Source organism: Vipera ursinii (genome assembly GCF_947247035.1).
Source record: "Vipera ursinii genome assembly, chromosome: 14".
NCBI classification, from domain to species: domain Eukaryota; kingdom Metazoa; phylum Chordata; class Lepidosauria; order Squamata; family Viperidae; genus Vipera; species Vipera ursinii.
Window position 1 is genome coordinate 11480966 of NC_139527.1, and position 21912 is coordinate 11502877.

The window sequence follows — 21912 nt, forward strand, 5'->3', positions numbered from 1 at the left end:
ATGGCCGCGACATCTGCTCAGCAACCGTGTGGGCACCGCTTTTCCTAGGCCACTTGGTAACAGTGGGGTTTCTTGGAGGTTTCCCTTCCTGAGATCAGTGAAGGTCATGTAACATTGCCGTAATTGCACAGGGTATTTTATAGCGCTGTCCCCCTTCACCTGAAAAAAGAACTCTCCAAAGACCCAGATCTGCTCCCAGCCTTTTCTGGCCTCTGCACCTGGCGTGATAGCTCAGCTAAATAAGCAAGGCTATCTCCAGAGCACTGCACAGCCAAGGATTTGGCCGAGAGGTTCCTGAATGAACCTTTATTGTCAAAGTACAACCATGTATACATTGAGATTGACTGAGCCTCCCTTTGTGCCCCCACCCACAACTCACAGTGACAACAAACCCTCCGTCTTATTACACCATGTGAGCTAATTGCACAATGCACCGGCCTCGCAAGTCAATCATGCATAAAGTTTATAAAATTATTTCCCGTTCAAAAGCCTAACAGCCCATGGATAAAAGCTGTTCTTCAGCCTGTTGGTACGGCTGGCTACCTACTCCTATATCTCCTACCTCTGCCGGCCAGCAGAGGCTACGGGGTCTGGTGTTTTCATCTCGTAGCGAGCGAAGAAGATATTCAGCTCCTCTGCCAACGAGGCATCGGTGTTAACCGTGCTCCTCGTACTACCCTTATGGTTGGTTAAGTGCTGCAGTCCCTGCCACACTTGCCTCGGATTGTTGTCTGCTAGGTGGTTCTCCACCTGGTGTTTGTATTGCTCTTTCGCCATCCTAATGCTTCTTCTGAGGTTTGCCCTGGCCTCTCTGTGTCCCTGTCCCCTGCCTTAAAGGCAGAATCCCGGGCTCTCAGGAGTGTTCGTACCTCTGCAGTCATCCAGGGTTTGCAATTCCCATAAACTCTAATGCACTTTTCTGTTGTTACACTGTCAGTGCATGTTTTAATATAAGAGTACGGCATCCATGTATACATTCAGGTCTTGATCTTCAAATACACTCGTCAGTGGTTTCAAAGCAGTCCTGCAACTGACTGAGAGCACCCGCTAGCCAGGTTTTGACCTTTTTCGTGACTGCCTGAGTTCTTTTCCTGAGAGGGACATACTTTGGGCACAACAGGAGTGAAAGATGGTCGGATGTACCCAGATGGGTGAGAGGGAATGCTCTGTATGCCTGTTTCAGATTAGAGTACACGTGGTCTAAAGTGTTCCTGGAACATCAGAGGGATGAGATTTCTGTGGTAACTTACATGAGCTAAAGGGTTCCATAATAAAAGTTTGCAGAAATGGTACCTGTACTTTACAAGGAGAACTATCAAGGTGATAGCAGTGCTCATGAAGGTGCTCTTGCTAAGTGACACGGCCATCATTACTCCTGTAACATTCAGAGGTGGAATTAAGGCTGTGAGCCACAAATCCCCAAAGAAACATCTTTCCAAACGAAGGGGAACCGAGAAACTGCAATTGACAAATACACAGAGGTGAGGAAAGTATTCACGCACTAAGCAGGATCTATTCCCAGAAAGTCAGGAATGTCGGCAGCAGAGCCATGGATATCCTCTACTGCAGAGGCCCCCAACCTTTTGGGCACCCAGGGATCACTGGTTCTGTGGAGAGAGGTTTTTGCGTGGACCGGAGTGGGTGGGCCTGGTTTTGTGTGCTGCCTGCATCTTGCGGATGGGGCTGCTTGTTTGTGGCTGGTTGCTGGCATGCCGCGGCTCGGTACTGGTCCACGGACCGGGGGTTGGGGACCACTGCTCTACAAGGGGACATTGCCACTTATGCAGTATCAACAGAAACATCGTTTGCATGTCCACTAAAGTTAATTTGGGGCTTCAGACTTCATAACAGTGTACAGGATTACACTCACAGTTTAGCGTACTTAACAGTTTTGCTTATATTAAAACAATTGGAACAAAGACTATTTTGTTTACATTTGTCCTTTTCGCTTTGTATATTTTTGAAATGTTTAATAAAGGTAACTTGTAAAAAAAACATCAGCACTTATTTAAATTTTTTATTTCCATAATTTAAACACTAGAAAAAGTGAATTTGAAACTCAAAGAGATTACAGGAATAAACAAAAACCATGTGATAATGGCACAGAACAGCCACCAGTACAGAAGTGTGCAAATTCCCATTTGGTTTGGATTACGAGAAGGCTAACCAAGCGGTCTTCCTTTCCAGCTGCTCCCATGACGGGTCTGACCTTGGCCCCATGAGGACACCTACACCAAGACTGGACCCCCGCACCCTGACTGGATTTCTCCGAGAGGCACAGCCCTCCCCAAATTAGATTTTAGCAAATATCAGCCTACTCCCCCCTCCCTCCAAAAATCACATCCTTGGTTGCCTCCGCATTTTCCTGAGAAGAGATTTCTGTCAAGTGCTCTTAGTAGAAGCTTTTTCATGATTGTACTGAAAGTCAGGTAAGCATTTGGTCCCTGCCTGGGGAGGGGGCTGCTTGAAGGCGGCAGTGGTGGCCTCTGGCAGGCCTGCTCCGAGGGCCCTTCAGCAGCAGCCCCCCTGCGGCCCCTCCGAGGTGCAGCTTCCTTGAGGCAGCCTTGGTGGACCCCAGAGCCCAATGGTCACTTCAGTGGCTGTTTTCTTCTGCTGGGGTCTCCAACCTTGGTGACGTTAAGACTTCAGCTCCCAGAATTCCTCAGCCAGCTATGCTGGGAGTTGAAGTCCACAGGCTTAAAGTCGCCCCGGTTGGAGACCCCTGTTCTTCAGGACAGCTGCAGCAGCAAAACCACGCTGGGGATCCTTGCATTCACACCAATGTAACTTCAGACACGAAGCACCGAGGAAACAGACGAGGCATGCCAACTGCCATTTTAAGGTCGCCAGAAGAGGAGTGCCACGTAGTCGCCTGCCCACCTGCCGAGTCAGAGCAGCAGTCCCACCTCGGAACCAGAATTTCCACATCGGCATCTGTACTGGCGTGTCATGTCGTCAAATCCCACGATGGGAAAAAAGGATACTTCTAGTAAATGATTCGACTCAGCTCACCCAAAACGTGGAGATTACAGACAATCGGGGACCTTCAACAATGATCCAAAGTACGAAGGGAGAATCTCCGGTCTCAACAATTTGCATGCAGCAGCAAACACATAATGTCACAGTCACACAGGAAACCAGCTCTGGGTCGCAACTATTAAAAAGTATTCCCATTCTCTTTTTCCCAGTGGGAAAACAATATGGAGCAGAAACACTACATTTCTACTGCCAGGCACATGTGTGGCTGGGCCCCTCTACTACCCCGGTTTTAAGGCCCTCTTGTCATCTACCAGGCCGATTTTGCCTGTTCAGGTATGGAAAGTGAGGTCAAGGAACAGGCCACTATTTTCATCCCTGTCTGGCATACCGTCATTTGCCCCCAGAGCCCCCTCCAGAGGTAATAGGAAGTGTCCACATGAGCCTTAGGGTACCAAAAGTGCAAATTTTAGATGAGAGGAAGCAAAAGGCAAACCCTTTGAATGATTCAGCCATTAAATCTGGCCCAAATTACAGGCACTATAGACAGCGAACAGCTGTGGATCATCATGTAAAGTTTTCATCTAAGATAAATATTTAAGTTTCCTAAGCACCCCTAAGGAAAAGTACAAGTCTAAAATTTCCTCTGTGTGGCTTTGCACAGCTGCTACTTCTTCCAGGATCCAGTAACACGCTGCTACTCGCGCTCCCAACCAGCTTCTTGTTGCATTTGTACAGACCACTCCATGCGGGCCCCAAACAAGTCACAATCAGGAAACGGGAATTATCGAGAGGTGCTTAGCGACAGTCCAGGTAGTAGAAGGAAAACACACAAAAAACGGAGGACTGTTGAGGTCTCATTGGCATTCTGGCATCCCATCACAATTAAAATCTCCCACAACAAATTCGCTGGCCCCAATTCCAAGAAATCACCCAGAGAGGCAGCCTGCAGAACAGATGGCGATAAAGGCGGAACAGAGTAAAGCCACTTCCTAGGGATCCTGCATCTCCTAGTGCAGGAACTGGAAGTGAACCTCTGCACTGGGTCCTCATACAGTGAAACAAAGTGCCACAACTAGCTATGTCTGCCGCAGAACACAATTTGGATGCCAGTTTCTCTTTTTGCAAAACATGCTTGCTGATGGACATCGTGGGTCCTGCTGCCCAACGATGCAAACTAAGGAGACTTGCTAAAAACAAACAAAACAAAACACCCCCCCCAAAAAAAATCCTTCGTCCCAGCTGCCACATTACTAGGGTTCAAGAACAAGAAGAGCAGCAGAGGCAAATCCATGGCTAACTTTGGGAAGTCTTTACAATCCTAATGTCTCTGAAGGTGCTGTAGCCTTTGTTCTGCCCTACACTTTTAGCCAAATCTTTTTTCAAAAAACCCACAGTTGGTAATTCTTAGTGATAATGGAGGCTAAAGACAGGGCTGTTTCATAAGGTTAACAGAAATTAATTTTCCTCCTCCAACATGTAGGAAAATATCACTATCTGGTTCAGTCAGGTAGGCTGATCCAACCTTGGGAAAACAAGATTCCCTTTCCAGGCGCACCAGATCATCGAAACGCCACAAGCTCTTCCAGCAGATCAACCCAAACTCAACTACACAATGAAGCTTGTTCCTTTGTCTCCTCCTTGGCAAAGAACGTCTCAAGGTCGGTCAGTTTCTGAATGAGAAGGATGTCGAGTTCTCTTCCTTCCGTGGCTGCCTTCTGCGCCCGAGTGTAGCCCCCCATCACTCGGACTCTGCTGCGAGCCCTCCTCTTCCGGGGAACGGTGAAGTCCTGGAACTCCAAAATCCGTTTTCTCTTCTGCTGGCTGATAGAGATTAAAGACCCATTTTTCTCTTTTGGCTCTTCAAAAATGGTTTCCAGGCACCTGAAGAAAAAAAAAACAGAAGGAGTGAACTTAGGGCATCCTCATTATAATCTGAGAAGGGACCCAAAGCCCTTCCACACAATCAGCAACTGGACTCAAAGGCAAATTATTTATTTTATTTATTTTTTTATATTTTAATTCCATTTATATCCCGCCCTTCTCCAAAGACTCAGGGCGGCTTACAAGCTTAGCAGTAGTATGTTTTTTCAAGCCACGAAACAAACTTTGCAACCATGCATCAGATTTAGAAAGCAGATCCGTTTAAGGAGGTTTCCCAAAACATTTTTCCCTGCAAATCACAGAATCCTCCATTCCAATACTATGTTGTCTGTCACCAACCTGGTTGCCGGGGGAGATTTGTAATTCTGATTGGTATATATTTCCTCCAAGCTGAATTCAGTCTTCTTTAACCTGGAAGGCAAAAGGAGGCAGCAACTCACTATCAACACATCTTCTTAATTAATAACATCACATTCAAATAGCAGTTACCATTTTTCAGTCAGAGAAGACTATTAACTTTGTACCAAAGTTACTTTATCATGATTGGGTGAAGCAAGACAACTCAGGCTGGGAGTCTTCGTTCCACCGGCAAAGGCTTCAAATTGCTGCAGATGTTAGCAGCGTCATCATACCGGCCTACAACCACAGGATCCCTTGGACCAACAACTTCTGTTAATGGAAGGGGACAGCTGGGGCAAGAACGCCTTCAGCTAGCCCTGGGGCAATCACCAGGAGGCACCAAGGATGGTCACTCATGCCCTTGTCATCTCCTGGATACACCACTACCACTTGCTGTTTGAGTGTCCTCCAGCTACAGCTGGCACGGAAGATGGTGCCCATTTGCTGACTTGGTTCGGCTAAATGACAGCTGGGTGTTGCAGGGGTCTAGATCCAATGTGAGATGCAGTCGGCTACTCGTGCAGCTTGGCCCCTTGGTACTTCTGGGGCTCTTTCCCAAAGAGAACCCGCCTCACCATGGAGTCAGCGCCCGGACTCGGGGGAGCCCAGAACAGCTGCCTGCCCCAAGGCGCCCTCAGCCCTCTGGCCAGGCCATTTACACTCAGGGCTCTATTGGGAAAGATCATCCTAGGGCAGAGGTAGGCAACCTCGGCTCTTTTATGACTCGTGGACTTCAACTCCCAGAATTCCTGAGTCAGCTCTGACTCAGGAATTCTGGGAGTTGAAGTCCATGAGTCATAAAAGAGCCGAGGTTGCCTACCCCTGTCCTAGGGGCACCAATACATCTTCTGAGCAAGATTAAATAAGGCTGTTTCTTAATTCTTTTATAGTATGCTTATGTACATTGCTTTTGGGGTTGCGAGAAACAGTGGCATGTTACTTTTATTATTTTATTGCTTCACTGTTTTATTTTTCTTTTACTTATTGCTTTCAGTGTTACTAGCGGGAGCCATCCAGCGTTGCTTCAGATTGGCAGCCATAGAAATCATAACTGCAAACGGGACCAAGCAGATCAACGCCTCATCTCAAAAGAGTTCTGCCCCCTCAGCTTCCAAGTCCGAGGGACCCCCCCCAAGCACTGCGAGCTCACAAGAGGGGCGCTGGTTAGGGTGCTGGGAGCCACACTGCAAGGCTAGCGCTCTCCCCGCCGCAGAGCTCCTCCTGACTGGCTCCATCCGCAAACTGCATGGCCTTCTGTCGGGATACCTCGCATGCAGGTGGGGGGAAAGGTGTCTACGCTGAAGCTCAGGAAAAGAGGGATGTCTACTGCAGACCCTCTCCCTCCACTCTCCTGCTTCTTGTCCGGTACTGTAGCTGGCTGTGGGCAGAACCTTGATGAAGAGCTGCAGCTCTCGGCCCGAAGCAGGAACGAGTCTTCAGACTGGACCTTCCTCATGCTCCACTGGGATAAAGGCAAGGGATGGGGCGAGTGCTTTCAGATGTGTGTCTGTCCCTGCAACCCTGTAATAAGTTTCAGTATTCCTAACTTTGGCATTCACACCTGGTCTACCTTGAAGGGCTGACTGTTATGTTGATCCTGGGTTTTTCAACCTGTGGGCTGCTTTCAAAGAAGTAGCACCACCGACCACCTGTCTTTCCGCCTCTCTAGTTAGATATGCCGATCCTTCCCAAACCTGGGCAGCTCCTAGGACTTCACAGGTGCCAAGTGAGTTGGCAGATGAAGGCAACGGTCCTACCTCTTTGGTCTGGGAAGCCCCATGGGGGTGAGGTTGGGGTCTGGCTTAGGAATCGTCTTCCGAATGCGGATCTGAGAGACTTTCTTTGGCCTGTTCTCGGACTCGTCCTTGGGGAACAAGAGAGACGTACATTTCCAGCATTAGTCCGGCGGTTACACCACCTCTCCCTGTTTGTCCCTCTGGTCCATGGGAAGGATGATCTCAGCTTCTCCTCACTCAAGTCCTTAAATGACTCAGCTGAGAGAACGCCAGGACCAGATGCTGACAGGACAGTTCCCTTCACGGTGGCCTTCCCAACTCTTACGCTGAACCCCACGCCAGCTCTCCCGGTGGCCCTCAGTGGCAGCTGAGATGAGGAGATACTGATGCTCACTGAGAGTAACCCCCAACTACATTCCCTTCAGCTCCAGCAGGGTTTCCTCATCACACACTTACTCTTCTTCCACCCCCGGTAACTTACTCTAAACAAGACAAACATGGTCCCCATGCAGCAATGAGCAGCATGCGACGGCCAGCGTGGGCGCGCATGAGGCCTCGCTTACTTTTTCAGGCTGAGCTCCAGTCTTAGGCAATGCCAGGACAGAAGCTTTGTGTCCATCTCTGGATCCAAGAGCTGGGAACCCTAAAGGGGGGCGAGACGGTTCTGGAGCTTGGCAAGACGTTGGCAACAGCACAGACAAGATGGGTTCCAACCTGGCAAAGTGGCAAAGGAGAGGAAAGGCAGTTGAGCTCCGGAGTTGGGACAGAGTGACAGTAAAGTCAACCATGGCAAGGAAACGAAGAGGGTCAAGCCACGATATCAGGAAATCCAGGCGGTTCAAATACATGTAAAGATTTATTCCAAGCTTAAGCTCTCTGCAAGAATCTGAACTGCTAACAGTCAAAGCAAATTGGCGGAAGATGAGTCAACGGAATTCGAGGTGGGCTGGGCCAGGTGTCTTGTGGGTGCGAATGGACCCCAGACTGAGAACGCCCAGCCTGGTCCTCTCCTACATCAGAGCTGGTGGGGCCCTGAGCAACCTAAAGCACAGGCCCCCAACCTTTTGGGCACCCAGGGATCACCGGTTCCGTGGAGAGAGGTTTTTCCCCAGACCAGAAGAGGCCTGGTTTTGTGTGCTGCCTGCATCCCGCGGATGGGGCTTTGCTTGTGTGTGTGGCCGGTTGCTGGCATGCCGTGGCCAGGTACTGGTCCACGGACTGGGGGTTGGGGACCCTTGACCTAAAGGACAAAATCGGTCGCAAAATGAACCTTGCCCACCCCGGCTGACCTGAATGAAGAGAGGCAGATACTGTGGGAACCTCTGCAGACTCGCTTCATCAACCAGAAGAGAAGCCACTTCCCAGTGGAATATTTAAAGGAGGGCAGTTCTCCACTCAGGACCTCCCGTTTGGGAAGGACGCTCTGCAAAGCAACCTTGAGTGGAGAGCCCCCCCACCCCCATCAAAGCGTGTCTTCCTGACAGCTCAACACAGCTGCATTATGTGAACGGCCCAGAGACATTTAGGTAAAATGGGTGGTGTCGAAGTAAAAAATCAAGGCTGAGAGGGAGAGCTCTCTTCCACTTCCTTTGGTATCCAAGCATGTTTTGGGGGCAGAGGAGGGCACTGACCTCACGTCGTTCTTCACAGCCCTGGAAGGGTCACATGGCAGGCTGGGCACCAGGGGCAGCATGCATAAGCTGGTTTAAAGAGGGGGGTGGAATCACAGAAAACAAACATTAGAACGTAACACAGAATGAGACGACATTCATTGAATCTGTATCCCAAGGAAGACTGAGCAGGCCTATTTGTCTAGGTCAGGGCTTTCCAAATTTGGCAACTTTAAGACTTGCGGACTTCAGCTCCCAGAATTCCCCAGCCAGCCAGCGTGAATTTAAGTCCACAAGTCTCAAAGTTGCCACATCCGGAGAGCGCTGGCCTAGGAAGCAGAAGTTGTGCTGAAGGCAAAAACAAACACCTGAGCTCCCTCTGGCAGCAGCTCATCTCCAAGAGAAGGGAAAGCTTATCCCTGCCGCCACCCAGCCGCCGGGCTGCCATCCTCCTTCCCGCTCTGCCGGCATTCCTAGCAGGAGCCGGACAGAAGGGAGGAAGGCAGGCTGGTCTCCGACCAATGCAAATTCATTTATTGAGCACACAGGGCCAGGAATTCTGCCAGGACGCCCTGGAGAGCTTGATCGGGTTCTGAGCTCCCACTCCAACAGGCCTTCAGATGGACAAAGGACCAGTCCACTTGCAGGCGACAACATTTGGCCTGGGGGGGGCATCGCTTCCTGCCTCCCAGCTCTGAGCCTTAGGGGCCAAGAGGGCCTCCCTGGACAGCCTTTCCTTGAAGCTTCGGCTTTGTGGAAAAGCCATTCAGATGCCACCTTTGCTTCTGCAAAGCAGCAGGTCGATTCTACGTGAGAGAGGATTAAAAGGCGGAAACCCCACCTTGACCTGAGACTGAAGCCTCCCGAGGGGGCTAGAGGCTAAAACATACGAAGAACGATTGCAGGAATTGGATTTGTCCAGTTGAGTGAAAAGGAGGACTGGGGGGGGGAGTGGCATGATAGCAGCGTTCCAATATCTCAGGGGTTGCCCCAAAGAAGAGGGAGTCAAGCTATTCTCCAAAGCACCTGAAGGCAGGACAAGAAGCAACGGATGGAAACTAACCAAGGAGAGAAACAACCTAGAACTAAGGAAAAACTTCCTGACAGTTAGAACAATTAACCAGTGGAACTACCTGCCTCCAGAAGCGGTGAATGCTCCAACACTGGAAGTTTTTAAGAAGACACCGGACAACCATTTGCTGAAATGGTATAGGGTTTCCTGCCTGAGCAGGGGGTTGGACTAGATGACCTCCAAGGTCCCTTCCAACTCTGTAAAGCACTTGGCTCTAGCCCAGAAATAAAGAAAGCTTGCAGACTTACAGGAAATCCACTGGGACAGCCCCGGGAGTTCAGATGCCTGCTTGCACCTGCCTCCTTCCTAACTCCACTTCTTCAAAGGTCGTACAGTTAGTTCTCAAGTTACGACCATAAAGGAGCCTATGTAATGGTAGTAATGTAATGGCCGTAAATTGGGTCACCCACGTGACCGACCACAAACGGGGAGGGTCACCTTCTGAAAGGTTCAGCCACCCAGCGAAGAGCAAAGGGATCCCTTTTGCTTTGTCCATCTTTTAGGAGGTTTGGCATTTTTCACTCCAAAGCAGCAGTTATACATAAAAAGCAAAGCTCTTTTGGTTTGGAGCTTCACTTCAGCTTTGTTTGGCCAAGAAAAGGGATTTTGTCTGTACGGAAGCTGAGTCCTCAGAGTCTACCAAGGCTGCTCTAAGGTAAAGGTAAAGGTTCACCCGCACATGCGTGCTAGTCGTTTCCAACTCTAGGGGCCGGTGCTCACCTCCGTTTCAAAGCCGAAGAGCCAGCGCTTGTCCGAGGACGTCTCCGTGACGCCAAAGGCGCACGGAACGCTGTTGCCTTCCCACCGTAGCGGTCCCTATTTTTCTACTTGCATTTTTACGTGCTTTCGAACTGCTAGGTTGGCAGAAGCTGGGACAAGTAACAGGCGCTCACTCTGCTACGCGGCCCTCGGAATTCGACCCGCCAAACTGCCGACCTTCTGATCGACAAGCTCAGCGTCTGCTCTAGGACACTTTAAAAAAGGCCAGCAGCCTTATTGACCTAGGCCGCAGATTACCCAGCAATTATTACCTTTGCAAATTTTCCTGACTTTGCCACAAAGATGGTAAACTAGTGAAGGTGAGCAGCTGGACACTGAATGAAGGAGTCAGCGTTGGATGTGGATGGAAGGAGAGGACTCTCTCTGCACACCGAAAGGATGCCCAAAGCTTGACCATCAGCACTTGCGAGGAGACTCACCGCTCAATGGTCCAGACCAAACTGGCCCTGGCCTTGTTTAAGCCAAGATGGAGGGGGGATCTTAGGCAGCCCCTGCACCCAACAGTACAATGGGGGTAAAATAGCTCTACCTTAGGGATGTCCAACCGTGGCAACTTTAAGACCTGTGGACTTCAACGTCCAGAATTCTCCAGCCAGCTGTGCTATGCTATGCTGGCTGGGAATTCTGAGAACTGAAGTCCACAGATCTTAAAGTCACCAAGTCTGGACACCCCTGCTCTAGTCTGGATAACTGCACAGCTCATTTATACACGTACGGAAGCAAAGCAAGAATTTTATGTGGGGAGAAGCAGGTAATTACCTAATTTCTAAATGATTTTCCCAGTTACGTTTAGTAACACTTAACCTGTATTAGTATTTTTATTGCTTTTTCCCCCTTGTTATCACCTGTCCAGCATAAACAGGGCATGTTTTGTTAACTGGTAGTTACACCTGTCAATACTCGCAAAGGGAGAAAAGAAAGGGAATGTTTACAGAATGCAAGTCCGGCCTAGAAATTAAAGCCCTCAACTGCTCTACGTCAATCACTCTCCCCACCTTGCCAAACTGAGCCTGGGGGAGAGGAGGGGGCCAGGGCGAACGTTCCTCCCAGCAGCCAGCCCCTTCTCTGCTGCCCCTCCGCCGCCTGCCTAAAGCCACTTTGGAGAGCCCAAAGGCCGGCCGGATCCCCCAGCCTCTCCTCCTCAGGATCCAGGGCTCGGCTCCCAGGCGCTTTTCTGCAGCCTCGCTCCTGGCCCCGGCGCGGTGCGTGTGGCTGTGAGGATGTGAAGATGAGCTTGCTGTCTGCCCTTGTAAAAAGTGGCTGCAGCCAGGCAGAAGCACTTGCCGAGGCTCAGCTCAGCCCTTTCCCCAAAGGGCAGTAAAATCTGCCACTACAGAAATCTGAGATCAGAGGAGCTCATTCACACACACACCTCCATCTGCTGGGAGAAACGGTGCGGCCTCTGGGCCAGCATCCCAACTATCTAGCAAACCGAGCCATGCCCGGATGTTTCCAGGAACGTGCCCACATGCACAGGCAGCCTCTCCCCACCCAGGCCCTTAACCCATAAAAGGGAAGGCTAGCACAGTGTGTGTGTGTGGATACCAGAAGTCAATAAGCGAGGAGGAAGCAGGGGGTAATGTCTGGGCATTCACAACCGTTGTAGGCAGGCAAGAGTGCTGTCATTCAACTGCTAGGACCAGGTCTTCCAGGAAGCAGCCCGTTGGGGTAGGATTCTGACTGGGCTTAGCGCTCAGCCTGGCCTGGAGTTCGCCAGCAGTCACAGAGGGAGCCACCAGACTGAGACGGCACCTAATCCCAACAAGTATAAGAACTTTTACAGGGAGTTGGAGGCTCTACGCCCCTTTATGAAGTATAAGACTTTGACCAGCTGTTAATGACTCAGCATCAAAGACTCACTTTTGTGGGTACATCTACTTGTAAATCCTAGCACTGTGGGGTTAATCCAGAGCAACAGCTTACGGCTGGGAAAGGTGTGTGCTACAAGAAAGCACTGGGTCCAGTTCTGTTCTCTGCTGCGGAGTGTCCTTGGACAAAGAACCAGCCTCACAGTGGCTGGGAGGGAGAGAAGCAGTCAGCGGCCTTTGAGAACGGCAGTGGGCCCTGACCGGGCCCCCCCTGAACAAGCAGATTTACACACCAAACCTGAGAAGGGAGCTGGGAGATCTCCCACCCCGAGAGAAAGAGAGAGTTGCTGATTTCCCAGAGGGGACAGGCTTTACCTGGTTCTGTGGCTCAGGCCTGCCGCTGCAGGGTGGGCTGCTTGTCCCTTGCTGGGACCGGAATGGAGAGCAGTGGATTCGGAGAGATGGGTGGACGGTCCATGCTGGCTCCACGTGCCCAACAAACAGGGCAAGGAAGAGAAGAGGTCATCGGACACAGAAGGGCAACCCTTCAGCCCCTTTAAGCCCCGAGCAAACCGCAGCAGGGTCAGCCGCTGGACCGCAGGGATTCGACGACCGAGATGCCTTCTTCTCGCCCAAACACGACAGCAGCCGGGGGAAAACAAAGCCAAGGCTGTAGGGAGGCCGTGGGTCAGGCAGCCTGTACTCCGAGCAACGGCCTCTCTCTCTTTGGGGGCTGAGGCGGAACCGGGCTCAGCGTCTTTCTGGACTGGCATGATACCCGGGCGGCTCTGAGGCAGAAGGAAAGAGAGGCTCCGCCTGGGGGGCTGCTGAGGCTGTGGACTCCCCGAAGCAAATCTGGAGACGAGGCTCGGGGACCTGGTCTCGGGGAGCTTCCTGATGGGGCCACCGTCCGTTTGGTTACGGAAAGGCTCTGGGAAGACTGGAGTGCTGCGCACACAGGCACTGCTACTACTCAGCTCAAAGAAGCACAGGATCGTCGACTCAACGGAGTAAACGGGCAGAGTCTGGGAGCCCGCTATCTTGAAGCAGCCGTCGCTGCTGCTGTTGAGCCACTGAGGAGAGTTTAACTTTAAACGGACAAAGGAGAAGATTTCCAGCAGCCGCCTCCTGCGAAGCGGGCCCCACGCAGCAGAGGAAGGAAGCAGCGCCCCGCCAGGCTTTGGGAAGGGCTGACTTGTGGGGGCCAGCAATTTCTCAGCTAACGAGGAGAGCCTCATCAACAAGATGGCATCTTTGGGCTGGTCGGTGAGCCAGGAGGCGGCCAGCGAGCTTCTCTGGCGGCCTTGCTGCTTCGCTGGGGGGTCCCAAAGGATGGCCTCTGGGGAGTGGGGGGCTGCTGGTTTGGTGGCTAACTGTGCAGAAAAAACAAGATCCCCATTTTCCGCAGGGACCATCTCAGGGGGACCCTTCGATGCCAGAGGTTTTGGTGCCCTGAGCCGGCGTGGCATGCCAACTTTTATGCAGGCTGTTCTGGGCAGTTTCCTGAATGCTGGAAAAGGTCTTTGCAGGTGCAGATATCCAAAGGCGCCGGAGCTTCTGCTCCGATCACAGCCGACTGCTTGAGGCAAACTGCCGGAAGCTCCGGTGGAGTCAGGCCAGCTGTTGGCCAGCTGGCTATGATTCTGGAAGTGAAGATGCAGGCTTGCGGCCTCTCCACAACTCTGGCCTCTCTTTTGCCTTTTTGACTCACTCCGCATGTGGCAAGGGGGTTCCTGCTGCCTCTTCTGCACGGCCCCTCCCAGAGAAGCCAAAGTGCGCCGTGCCCGATCTCCCCCCTTCGCCTCAGGAAGGGGGGCTGGGGGCTCTCCAGCAGCAAGCCTTCTTCCCACTTGGGGCTTCTCCGTTGGTGGTGGCGGCTGAGCTCCCCTCCGGATGCTCTTGTCCACCAAGTGCCTGTCCAGTCCTTCCTCTGGGCCTCCCGCCAGCTCCTGGCCGTTCTCTAGCCTCAGCGAATGTCCTTCTTTAGTGCTGGGCCATCCGGGGAAGCTCGCTAACCTCCCACCTTTTAGGCGAGAAGTTGGCGATGCCGGTTTCCTAGGGGAAGACGAAGGTTTAGCCTGCAGCACACAACTCGGGCTTGCTCCATGCCCCCACGTGACTGATGGCTCTGGGGAATCTTTGGCTCTTCTGGAATCAGAGTCTGAAACGTCTTCAGGCAGGCGAAGAGGAGGTGCTGTGTGTATCGCACGCTGGAATGAAAATGTGACCTTCCCGCCCCTGAAGGCATGGACTGAACTTTCCAGGAGGGCTTCTGAAGACTGCTCAGTGTCAGAAAGGACGCAAACTGGAAATCCTTCCGTCACCCCAGCTGGGCAGCCGGCCTCTCTCTGGCCAGCGTCCAAATCCTGCTCTGCCTCCAGGGACTGCTCTAGAGGATACTGGGATACAACTGCTTCTGCTCTGGACCTCCTCCTGCCAGCCAGAGGGCGAGCTGCAGTCGCCTCTGCCCGGCTTTCCAAACCGAAGGGCCCGCTCTGGCCGCTGGCTCCTCGGCGGGGCTGCTTGGCAAGGGGAGAGGCACGAGCTTTCAAAGGAGGGAACGTTAACGCTTCCTCTTTTGGAAATAAGAACATTTTTTTATTTTGAGGAAACTGCAAGCCTAAGCCTGTAGATATCAAACGAGATATTTTTCTTTTTCTGTACGATTTTAAAAGTACTCCTTTCCTTCTTTCTTGACCTTTAACCTTAGCAGAAATTGTAGGGCCTGTTTGAAAAGGTGTCTGAGCCAATTTACTGGCAGACAATAATCCATTTTTAAAACTGAACTTCTCCGACGGACTTTTGTGGACTGATTCAGAGGCAGAACCGAAATCATCGGCCGCTGACTGAGGACCCGGCCTCTTCACAAAACCATTCCGGGTCAGTAACTCAGAAGTAGATCCTGAGCATCTGAATAGCGTCCTGGGACTTTGTGACTCTAAAGAGTCTTCATTCAGTAGATTGCCAGTAAATTCTGACTCATTATTATTGGATGATTCAGTGATGACTTCTTGAAGTGTCCCTTGATGATATTCCGTTAGAAGTGCAGTGGCTGATGGAGTTACCTTGAGCTCCATCTTTGAATGCAATGGTTCATTTTTATGACACAGGACACATTTTATAGCCGAACTGATGACAGTTTGCAAATCACGATAATTTAGTTCCTTGCAGAAAATTAAGGAAGGCTGCTGGCATTCTAGAAACTCTGTCTTTGGTGAATCGTTTTTCTGTTTGAAAAAGGTGCAACTATCAAGGAAGTAACATGGATAAAGAAATATCTTCATCTGATAAATGGGTTCCCTCTGCCACACGGTAAGTTGAGAAAATAAAGAAGAGTCTTTTTTAAGTAAATCAGAGAGATTACAAGCCAAGAAAGAGGGGTGAATCTGGTATTTTTCCTCTTCTAGGCACTGACCTTTTCTAGAAGTGGCTCTGCAGAGGAGGAAAGTCTTGCTTAAGTCTTCATCAAATGCCAGCTGAAGAAACAGTCTAGTGTTGTTACATACTATTGCCTTTCCTATGGTTTTCATTCCACCAGCACCAGCTCTCTCACAGGGAGGAAAAATACGGCTCTTCCCCTCCAGAATTCCTTCCGAACCATCACAAGCATCCCCACCGTCAACGCTCCAGTTTTCAGCTTCTGCCTTTGACAGATTAGAGCCGGGAACCTCCAGAGGATAAACTGAGTCCAAGGGGCTTCCGGCCCTATCCAGCTTCGCGGACTTATTTCTGTAGGGAGAGAAGAAATTTTGTAGAGAAACGAATCTCCCGCTGGATCTCGAAAGGGCTGGGCTTATTCCCAAGCTGGTGGCCGTCCTTCTTCTGCCTTTTAGTAGATTTCTGCAATCTAAGAGGAGATTTCTTGCCAGGGCGCAGATCTCCTCTGGAGCAGAAGAAAGATCATTCACGGTCCGGTCACTAAGACGGAATGCTTTTCTCCAGAAGGGTTGCACAGCAGCCTCCCCATTTTCTGCCCCTCTCAGCACCCAGCTGCCCATCTCCCCGGCCCCTTCGTTCATTACAGCCCGGAGTCTGCCACTGGCCTTCTTGTGGTGAAGCCAGACACCAGGGCTTCGCATCACAATGACTCCCTCTGGGGACAGGCTGTCCATGGTCCCTCCCTGACCTAAGCTTGGGTCAGCCTTCTGGGAGAATGGAGAGGGGCCACGGAGTCGAGGGCCTTTAAGGCTTTTCTCATCAGCAAAAGCGCCGATCCCTCCGACACAGAAAGAACTGGCAGCACCAGGAGGCAGAGCTAGATCGCAGAGCAGGAGGGCTGTCCCCGGATTATCCATGGGCTCCGCTCGTGGCAAGCTGTTTCCCCCCAAATCCAGCTGATGAGCCAAGCAGCTGAGAAGCGCAGAAATATACTTTATACTGCAATTGTTCTGAAAGAACCCAAAGTTATTTCTTTTAAACAAAAGAGCTCCTTTTTCTTTTCCCAAAGTGATCAAATTTTCATGGCGGAGAAAAGAACCTTTATATTCTTGGACCCTGCTGGCCTCTGAAGAGCTCACTCTGAGGTCCGATGCTGCTTGGACAACATCACAAATGGTGGAGAAGCCAATTTCAGAATGCCGGTCTTTTGACACTGTTAGTTGTTCAGCTGGACTTAGACATCTGCCATGTTCTGAAGGAAAATGTTCGCCACCTTCTTTCCAGCTGTTGTGCACAGATGATCCTTTCTGGATTTCAATCGCTCCCTTACACACGTGGCTAGAAGAAAGATCCATCCTATCATCCCCTTTGTTCTCCATGCTGGGCAGGTCTCCTTCAGGCCTCCTTGTCTGCAACAGGGCCTCAGCCATTCTCAGCTCAGAGGCTTCTTCCAGATGCTCCATCCTTCCACAGCTCTGACTGCTCTTTAAGCTTTCCTCATGTACTTCACAAGCAACCTGAGAGAGATCCATGCGGACACCCCAAGGTGTTCTTCCAAATGAGCTACCCGGGCCTGGTAGGCAAGTATCCAAAGCCAGAGCAAGGCTGCGGTTATTGGGCGTGCCAAGCGTTTCTTGCTGAACTGACGGACTGTTAAAAATGGCAATAGTTTCTTGGCCTGGGTTCTGCAACGTCTCTCCCCCAGCCTGCCAGGCACAGGCTGAAAGTCCTTTACATTCTTCTTCTTCAGATGAGGCAGGACTCAAAGGCTCCTGAGAGACTAAGCTGTCATTTCCTGAAACTGCAACTGAGCACTGACTGGTCTCAAGCAGCACACCTGTCCTCGCTTGGGCCCCGGGCTCTCCTGGGTTACCATACAGCCCAGGCCCATCAGCCTTCATACCTGGCGCTTCTTTCAGGAGGTTTGGTTGCTTTTCAGATGCCACTTGCACTTTTGCTGGGCTTTCTTCTAGAAACACAAAAACAAAAGAAAAACACGACTAAGATGGGGCCATCCTCTTTCCCTTAGCGCATTAAAATAACCCTAACCCCAATCGTCCTCATAGCGCCCATACTGCAGGAGAGGCTCCTGGGCCTAATGCTCTGTCTCTCCGCAGGGCCCGTGTTCACACCCCTCAAATGAAGTAAGTCCACAACCGCCCCCCCACCCCCGGCTTTTTAGAAAGGTCCCCTTTGCAAATCCTTCCTAAACATCCACAAAAAGCCCTTTAAGGACTCGGTGTCATCATCCACTCAGCAGGTGACCCGGAGGCAAAAACCGGAAAAAAGCCACACTTGATAAGCCAGAGAAACGAAGTTAGAATTTTTTATCACTACCTGCCTGGTTTTCACAAAGAGGATTCTCTGTAAATGTGCAGCAGAGGGTTCATGGCAGCCAAGTCTTAATTTGACAACCTGAGTTTTGCCCAGCAAGGTTCCCACGCGCAAGACCTGTGATCAGCAGGGCACCATCTGTTCGGTGGGCATACTAGAACTCGAATAAGGTTCTAGAATTTGGCAAGTGCTACGGAGATGTTTATGATGAAAGCCGGAGGAACCGCTTCAGATGTCACTGACTCAGAGCAGGAGGTTCCAAGGAATAAAGGGCAGAACTCACAACTCATCCTGGCCAAACTCGAGCATCCTTTCCGATCAAAAGAGCTCAGAGCAGGCTGTTCACAGAGGTTTCAGTGAGGGAGGGACACTCTGCACTTGTCATCTTTTAACTTTTCCTTTTGTTTTATTGTCACTGTTTGGAGTTGTCTAGTTGGGAGTTGGGTGGAGTACAAGTTAATAAACTAGTACTTGATTTCTCATTAATAGATGATACACATTTTTAAAAGAAAAAAAAATCCTAGATCTCTCTGCTGCTGAACTGGAGAAATTCATTAACACCTGGCCACCTTTTGCCCGGGGAGGGGCAACGGAAGCTTCAGCGGAGGGCAGCCGTTATGCTAGGCCAAGTGTAAGCAACCTTGGCTCTTTTGTGACTCGTGGACTTCAACTCCCAGAATTCCTGAGCCAGCTTAGCTTAGCTGGCTCAGGAATTCTGGGAGTTGAAGTCCACGAGTCACAAAAGAGCCAAGGTTACCTACCCCTGTGCTAGGCAAAAGGGGAAAATGGCCAGGTCAGAAGGGGAAAACTTCGCTAGCAACTTGACATGCCCAATGTATTCAATAAAAAGAGGTCATCCACATTTTTAGTTAAGGATCTAAGGGTAGCATCTTGCTAGATGTTGGCTGGGGAACTCTGGGCATTGAAGTCCACTCATTTTAAAGCTGCTGTGGTTGAGAAATACTGAATTACATCACTTTGATGGTTCTCTTTCATTAGCCCAACTGTCATATCCCTGCTTAGGTACACTAAAGATGTAGCCAAAGAGGTTAATCTGCTGGAAATCTTTTGCATTTATATGCAAAGCAGGGAACGACAGGCACCGCTAAGCAAAATGCTTGCAAAACCAACCCTCAGAACAGAGTGAAGACAGGTACACAGAACAGACACACACAGAGTTATAGAGCCAATTTGGTGTAGGGGTACAGGCAACAGTCCAGAAACTACCGGTAGGACACTGTACTTCTCATCCGGCCTTAAACACTGGAAGACCTTGGGTCAACCCCTTTTGGTAGTGGAATACATGGACTGCCTAGGAAAACGTCAGAAAAGAGAGGTGGTTAACCTCAAACTTAGGAAGGAGCCATCCTATCGGTCCAGCAGTTAAAAGGGGTGGAGGAAAGGTTGCATTTTCAGACTTGCAAGAATCTGTTAATGTAGCCTTACAATAAAATAGACTTAGCTCATCCAGCCACATTTTCTATCAGGTTCACTCAGGAAGGCCAACATTAATCTTGCAAGTCTTCCGCTTTCTTCCGAAGAGAGGAATTTCAAGGATGGCTTTGGATCCTCCAGCAATTCCACTGACCGCTGAGCATCTGGCAGCCGTGTTGTTGCATCAGCAAGCAGATACACAGAGGACTAACTTCCAGAATGGCACGCAACCATTCACACAGCAACCGGGGCACAGCTTGCCCAACCAGAGGCCGCACAGGCACTTCTGCGTTCCCATGGGAGCTTGCCAGAAATGTCTGAAGGGGACGTTGAGATAACGGGATGCAGGGATGATCCTGAGAAGTGGGGAGAGAAGGTGCTGCCTTGGAAACCATCAGGCAAGAGGGGAAGGGGCACCTATAGGCTTAATGGGCAGAGAAATAAGCCTAGGAAGGACCCGCCCTAATTCATCAGACAGAAAGTTTCTACTTTCAAGAATCTGTTAATGTTTCCGCACTATAAAGTAGATTTAGGCTGTCTAATCATGTTTCCTGTCTGGTTTACTCAGGAAGGCTCAACCGAAGGAAGCAACAGACAACCACTCTTGAAAAATCTTGCCAAGAAAACTGAAGGCACTATGTATGTACGGACGCGTGCATGATGTATATATATATATATATACATGCACATATATATTCATATTCATATGTATATATTATATACATACACGGAACGTACACACGCAGAGAGGTGCCTCTCAGTCAGAGTGAAGTGGGGAGCAGAGTTCCCCCCCCCACAAATGGCCCTTACCAGAGAGCAGCAACATTTGCTTTTGCAAAGTAAAACTGTGGCAGAGCCCTGAAAACGAGATATGACCATACCTGGATTCTGCAGCAAGCCATTTATTTCAAGGCAGGAAGGACTTGAAGTAGGTTCTCTTCCCATCTGGATTAGTTGAAACTCCTGAAATGGAAGCATGGATGTCACCAACGAAGATCGGAACTTCCTAAATGCCTCTCCAGGCAGCGCAACGGCATCCCAGACCATCTATGCTTGGAGGCATATTTGCTAGAGCAGGGGTCCCCAACCTCTCCAGCTTTGTCGATCAGCAGGGGTGGGTGGAAGAGGGGATGGTTCCGTGCACACAGCTCCATCTGTGCAAGCGGCGGGCATGTGTGCCTGCCACTTGCATAAATGGAGCTCCGTGTGCAAGCGTGCGTTCGCCCACTGCTTGTGCAAGTGGAGCTGTGCACATGCTGGCCCGCTGCTTCCACGGCCTGGTTCCGAATGAGCTGCTGACTCCTGGGTTAGAGAGTCACAAGCTGCCTTCTAAAAGCAACTGACCTCCAACTTCCAACAAGAGGGTCTGAAAATATTACCACCCACCAACAGTTGGAGAGCCACAGTCTTCTCACAAAAATGCATCTCTGGGGAGCTTTCAGTTTTCTAATATTGAGAGAACAATTTTTTGCTGTTTTCAAGGAGTGCTGCCCGTGTTACTTTCTCACAGCAACAAAGAGCAAAAAGCTCCTTAAATTCCAACAGATTTATTACTAGAGCATAGCAGCTTTGTTGGGCGAGAGCCCCGCTCAAATGCATGAGATGGCACCTAATTGGCAAATATATGCACGCAAAGGAGTGCAGAGAACAAAAACACATTGAACGACGGGATTAGCTACTGGCTGTCCTGCAGGACGGAGAAGAGAAATGCTGGGACATGCATCTCAGGGGCCTGAAAAGTGTGATGTATATACATTCTGCGCATTAAGGGACCTTTTAAGCCATTCAACACTGGCTTAAACTCTCTGCATACCAGGCTGACAACTTTTAACGGGAGAGCAGAATCAGCCTTTCTCAGTTTTGGGGAGGGAGGCTGGAGCAAGCTGCTTTTCGGTGGGGGTGCCCTGGCCCCTTCCCGGTGGGTCTTTCGGAAACTCTTAGAAACAGAATTGTTTCGGAAGGGCCTTCCCCGAGTCTGTTCTTGGTGCCATCTTGGTTTTTCTGCTTTAGCCTCCCTTTCTCCTCGTTTTCTGCCCTCCAGTTTCTGTCTGGTTGTGTCGTTTTAATCCCGCTCCCTCCACGGACGTTTTATTTTTTGTGCCTGTGACTGAGGCGGCCTAAAGGTATTATCAATAAATGCGTCGGGAGCCGGAGATGATGTTGAGAGCGAGGGCCCCACGGGCAGCCTTTCCTCGAGGCGGCCCCTCCGCTTCTTACCTCTTCCGGGCGGGCAGCTTCCCTCGGGCCTGGCCTCTCCCGCGGCGGCTCCTTCTCCGGGCGGCGCCGGGGCCACTCGCGGGCGGCAGAGGCGGGCGGGGCGCCCCCGGGGCCGGCGGCCTGCAGCTCCCGCCCCGCCGAAGACATGCCGCCTCAGTGCGCGCTCGCTCGGGCGGAGCCGTGGCCGCGCCTGGAAGGAGAGGCGCCCGCGAGGCGGGGACGCGGCGGCCCGGCCTCCCTCGGGGCCCAGCCGGGGCCTCCGGAGCCGCGCCGAGAAAGGCGGC

General features: G+C 50.9%; 1 protein-coding gene across 1 annotated transcript; it reads right to left on the bottom strand.

Moving 5' to 3' along the window:
• Window positions 1-2003: 2003 nt before the first annotated feature.
• On the bottom strand, window positions 2004-21775 carry PRR14L (proline rich 14 like; the record flags this gene model as incomplete). Its single annotated transcript, XM_083373419.1, has 8 exons — window positions 2004-4860; window positions 5200-5271; window positions 7017-7123; window positions 7559-7709; window positions 8627-8695; window positions 12641-17612; window positions 20293-20374; window positions 21629-21775. The coding sequence occupies 8 exons, from the start codon at window positions 21773-21775 to the stop codon at window positions 4581-4583; spliced, it is 5880 nt and encodes a 1959-aa protein (XP_083229545.1). The 3' UTR covers window positions 2004-4580.
• Window positions 21776-21912: the final 137 nt, after the last annotated feature.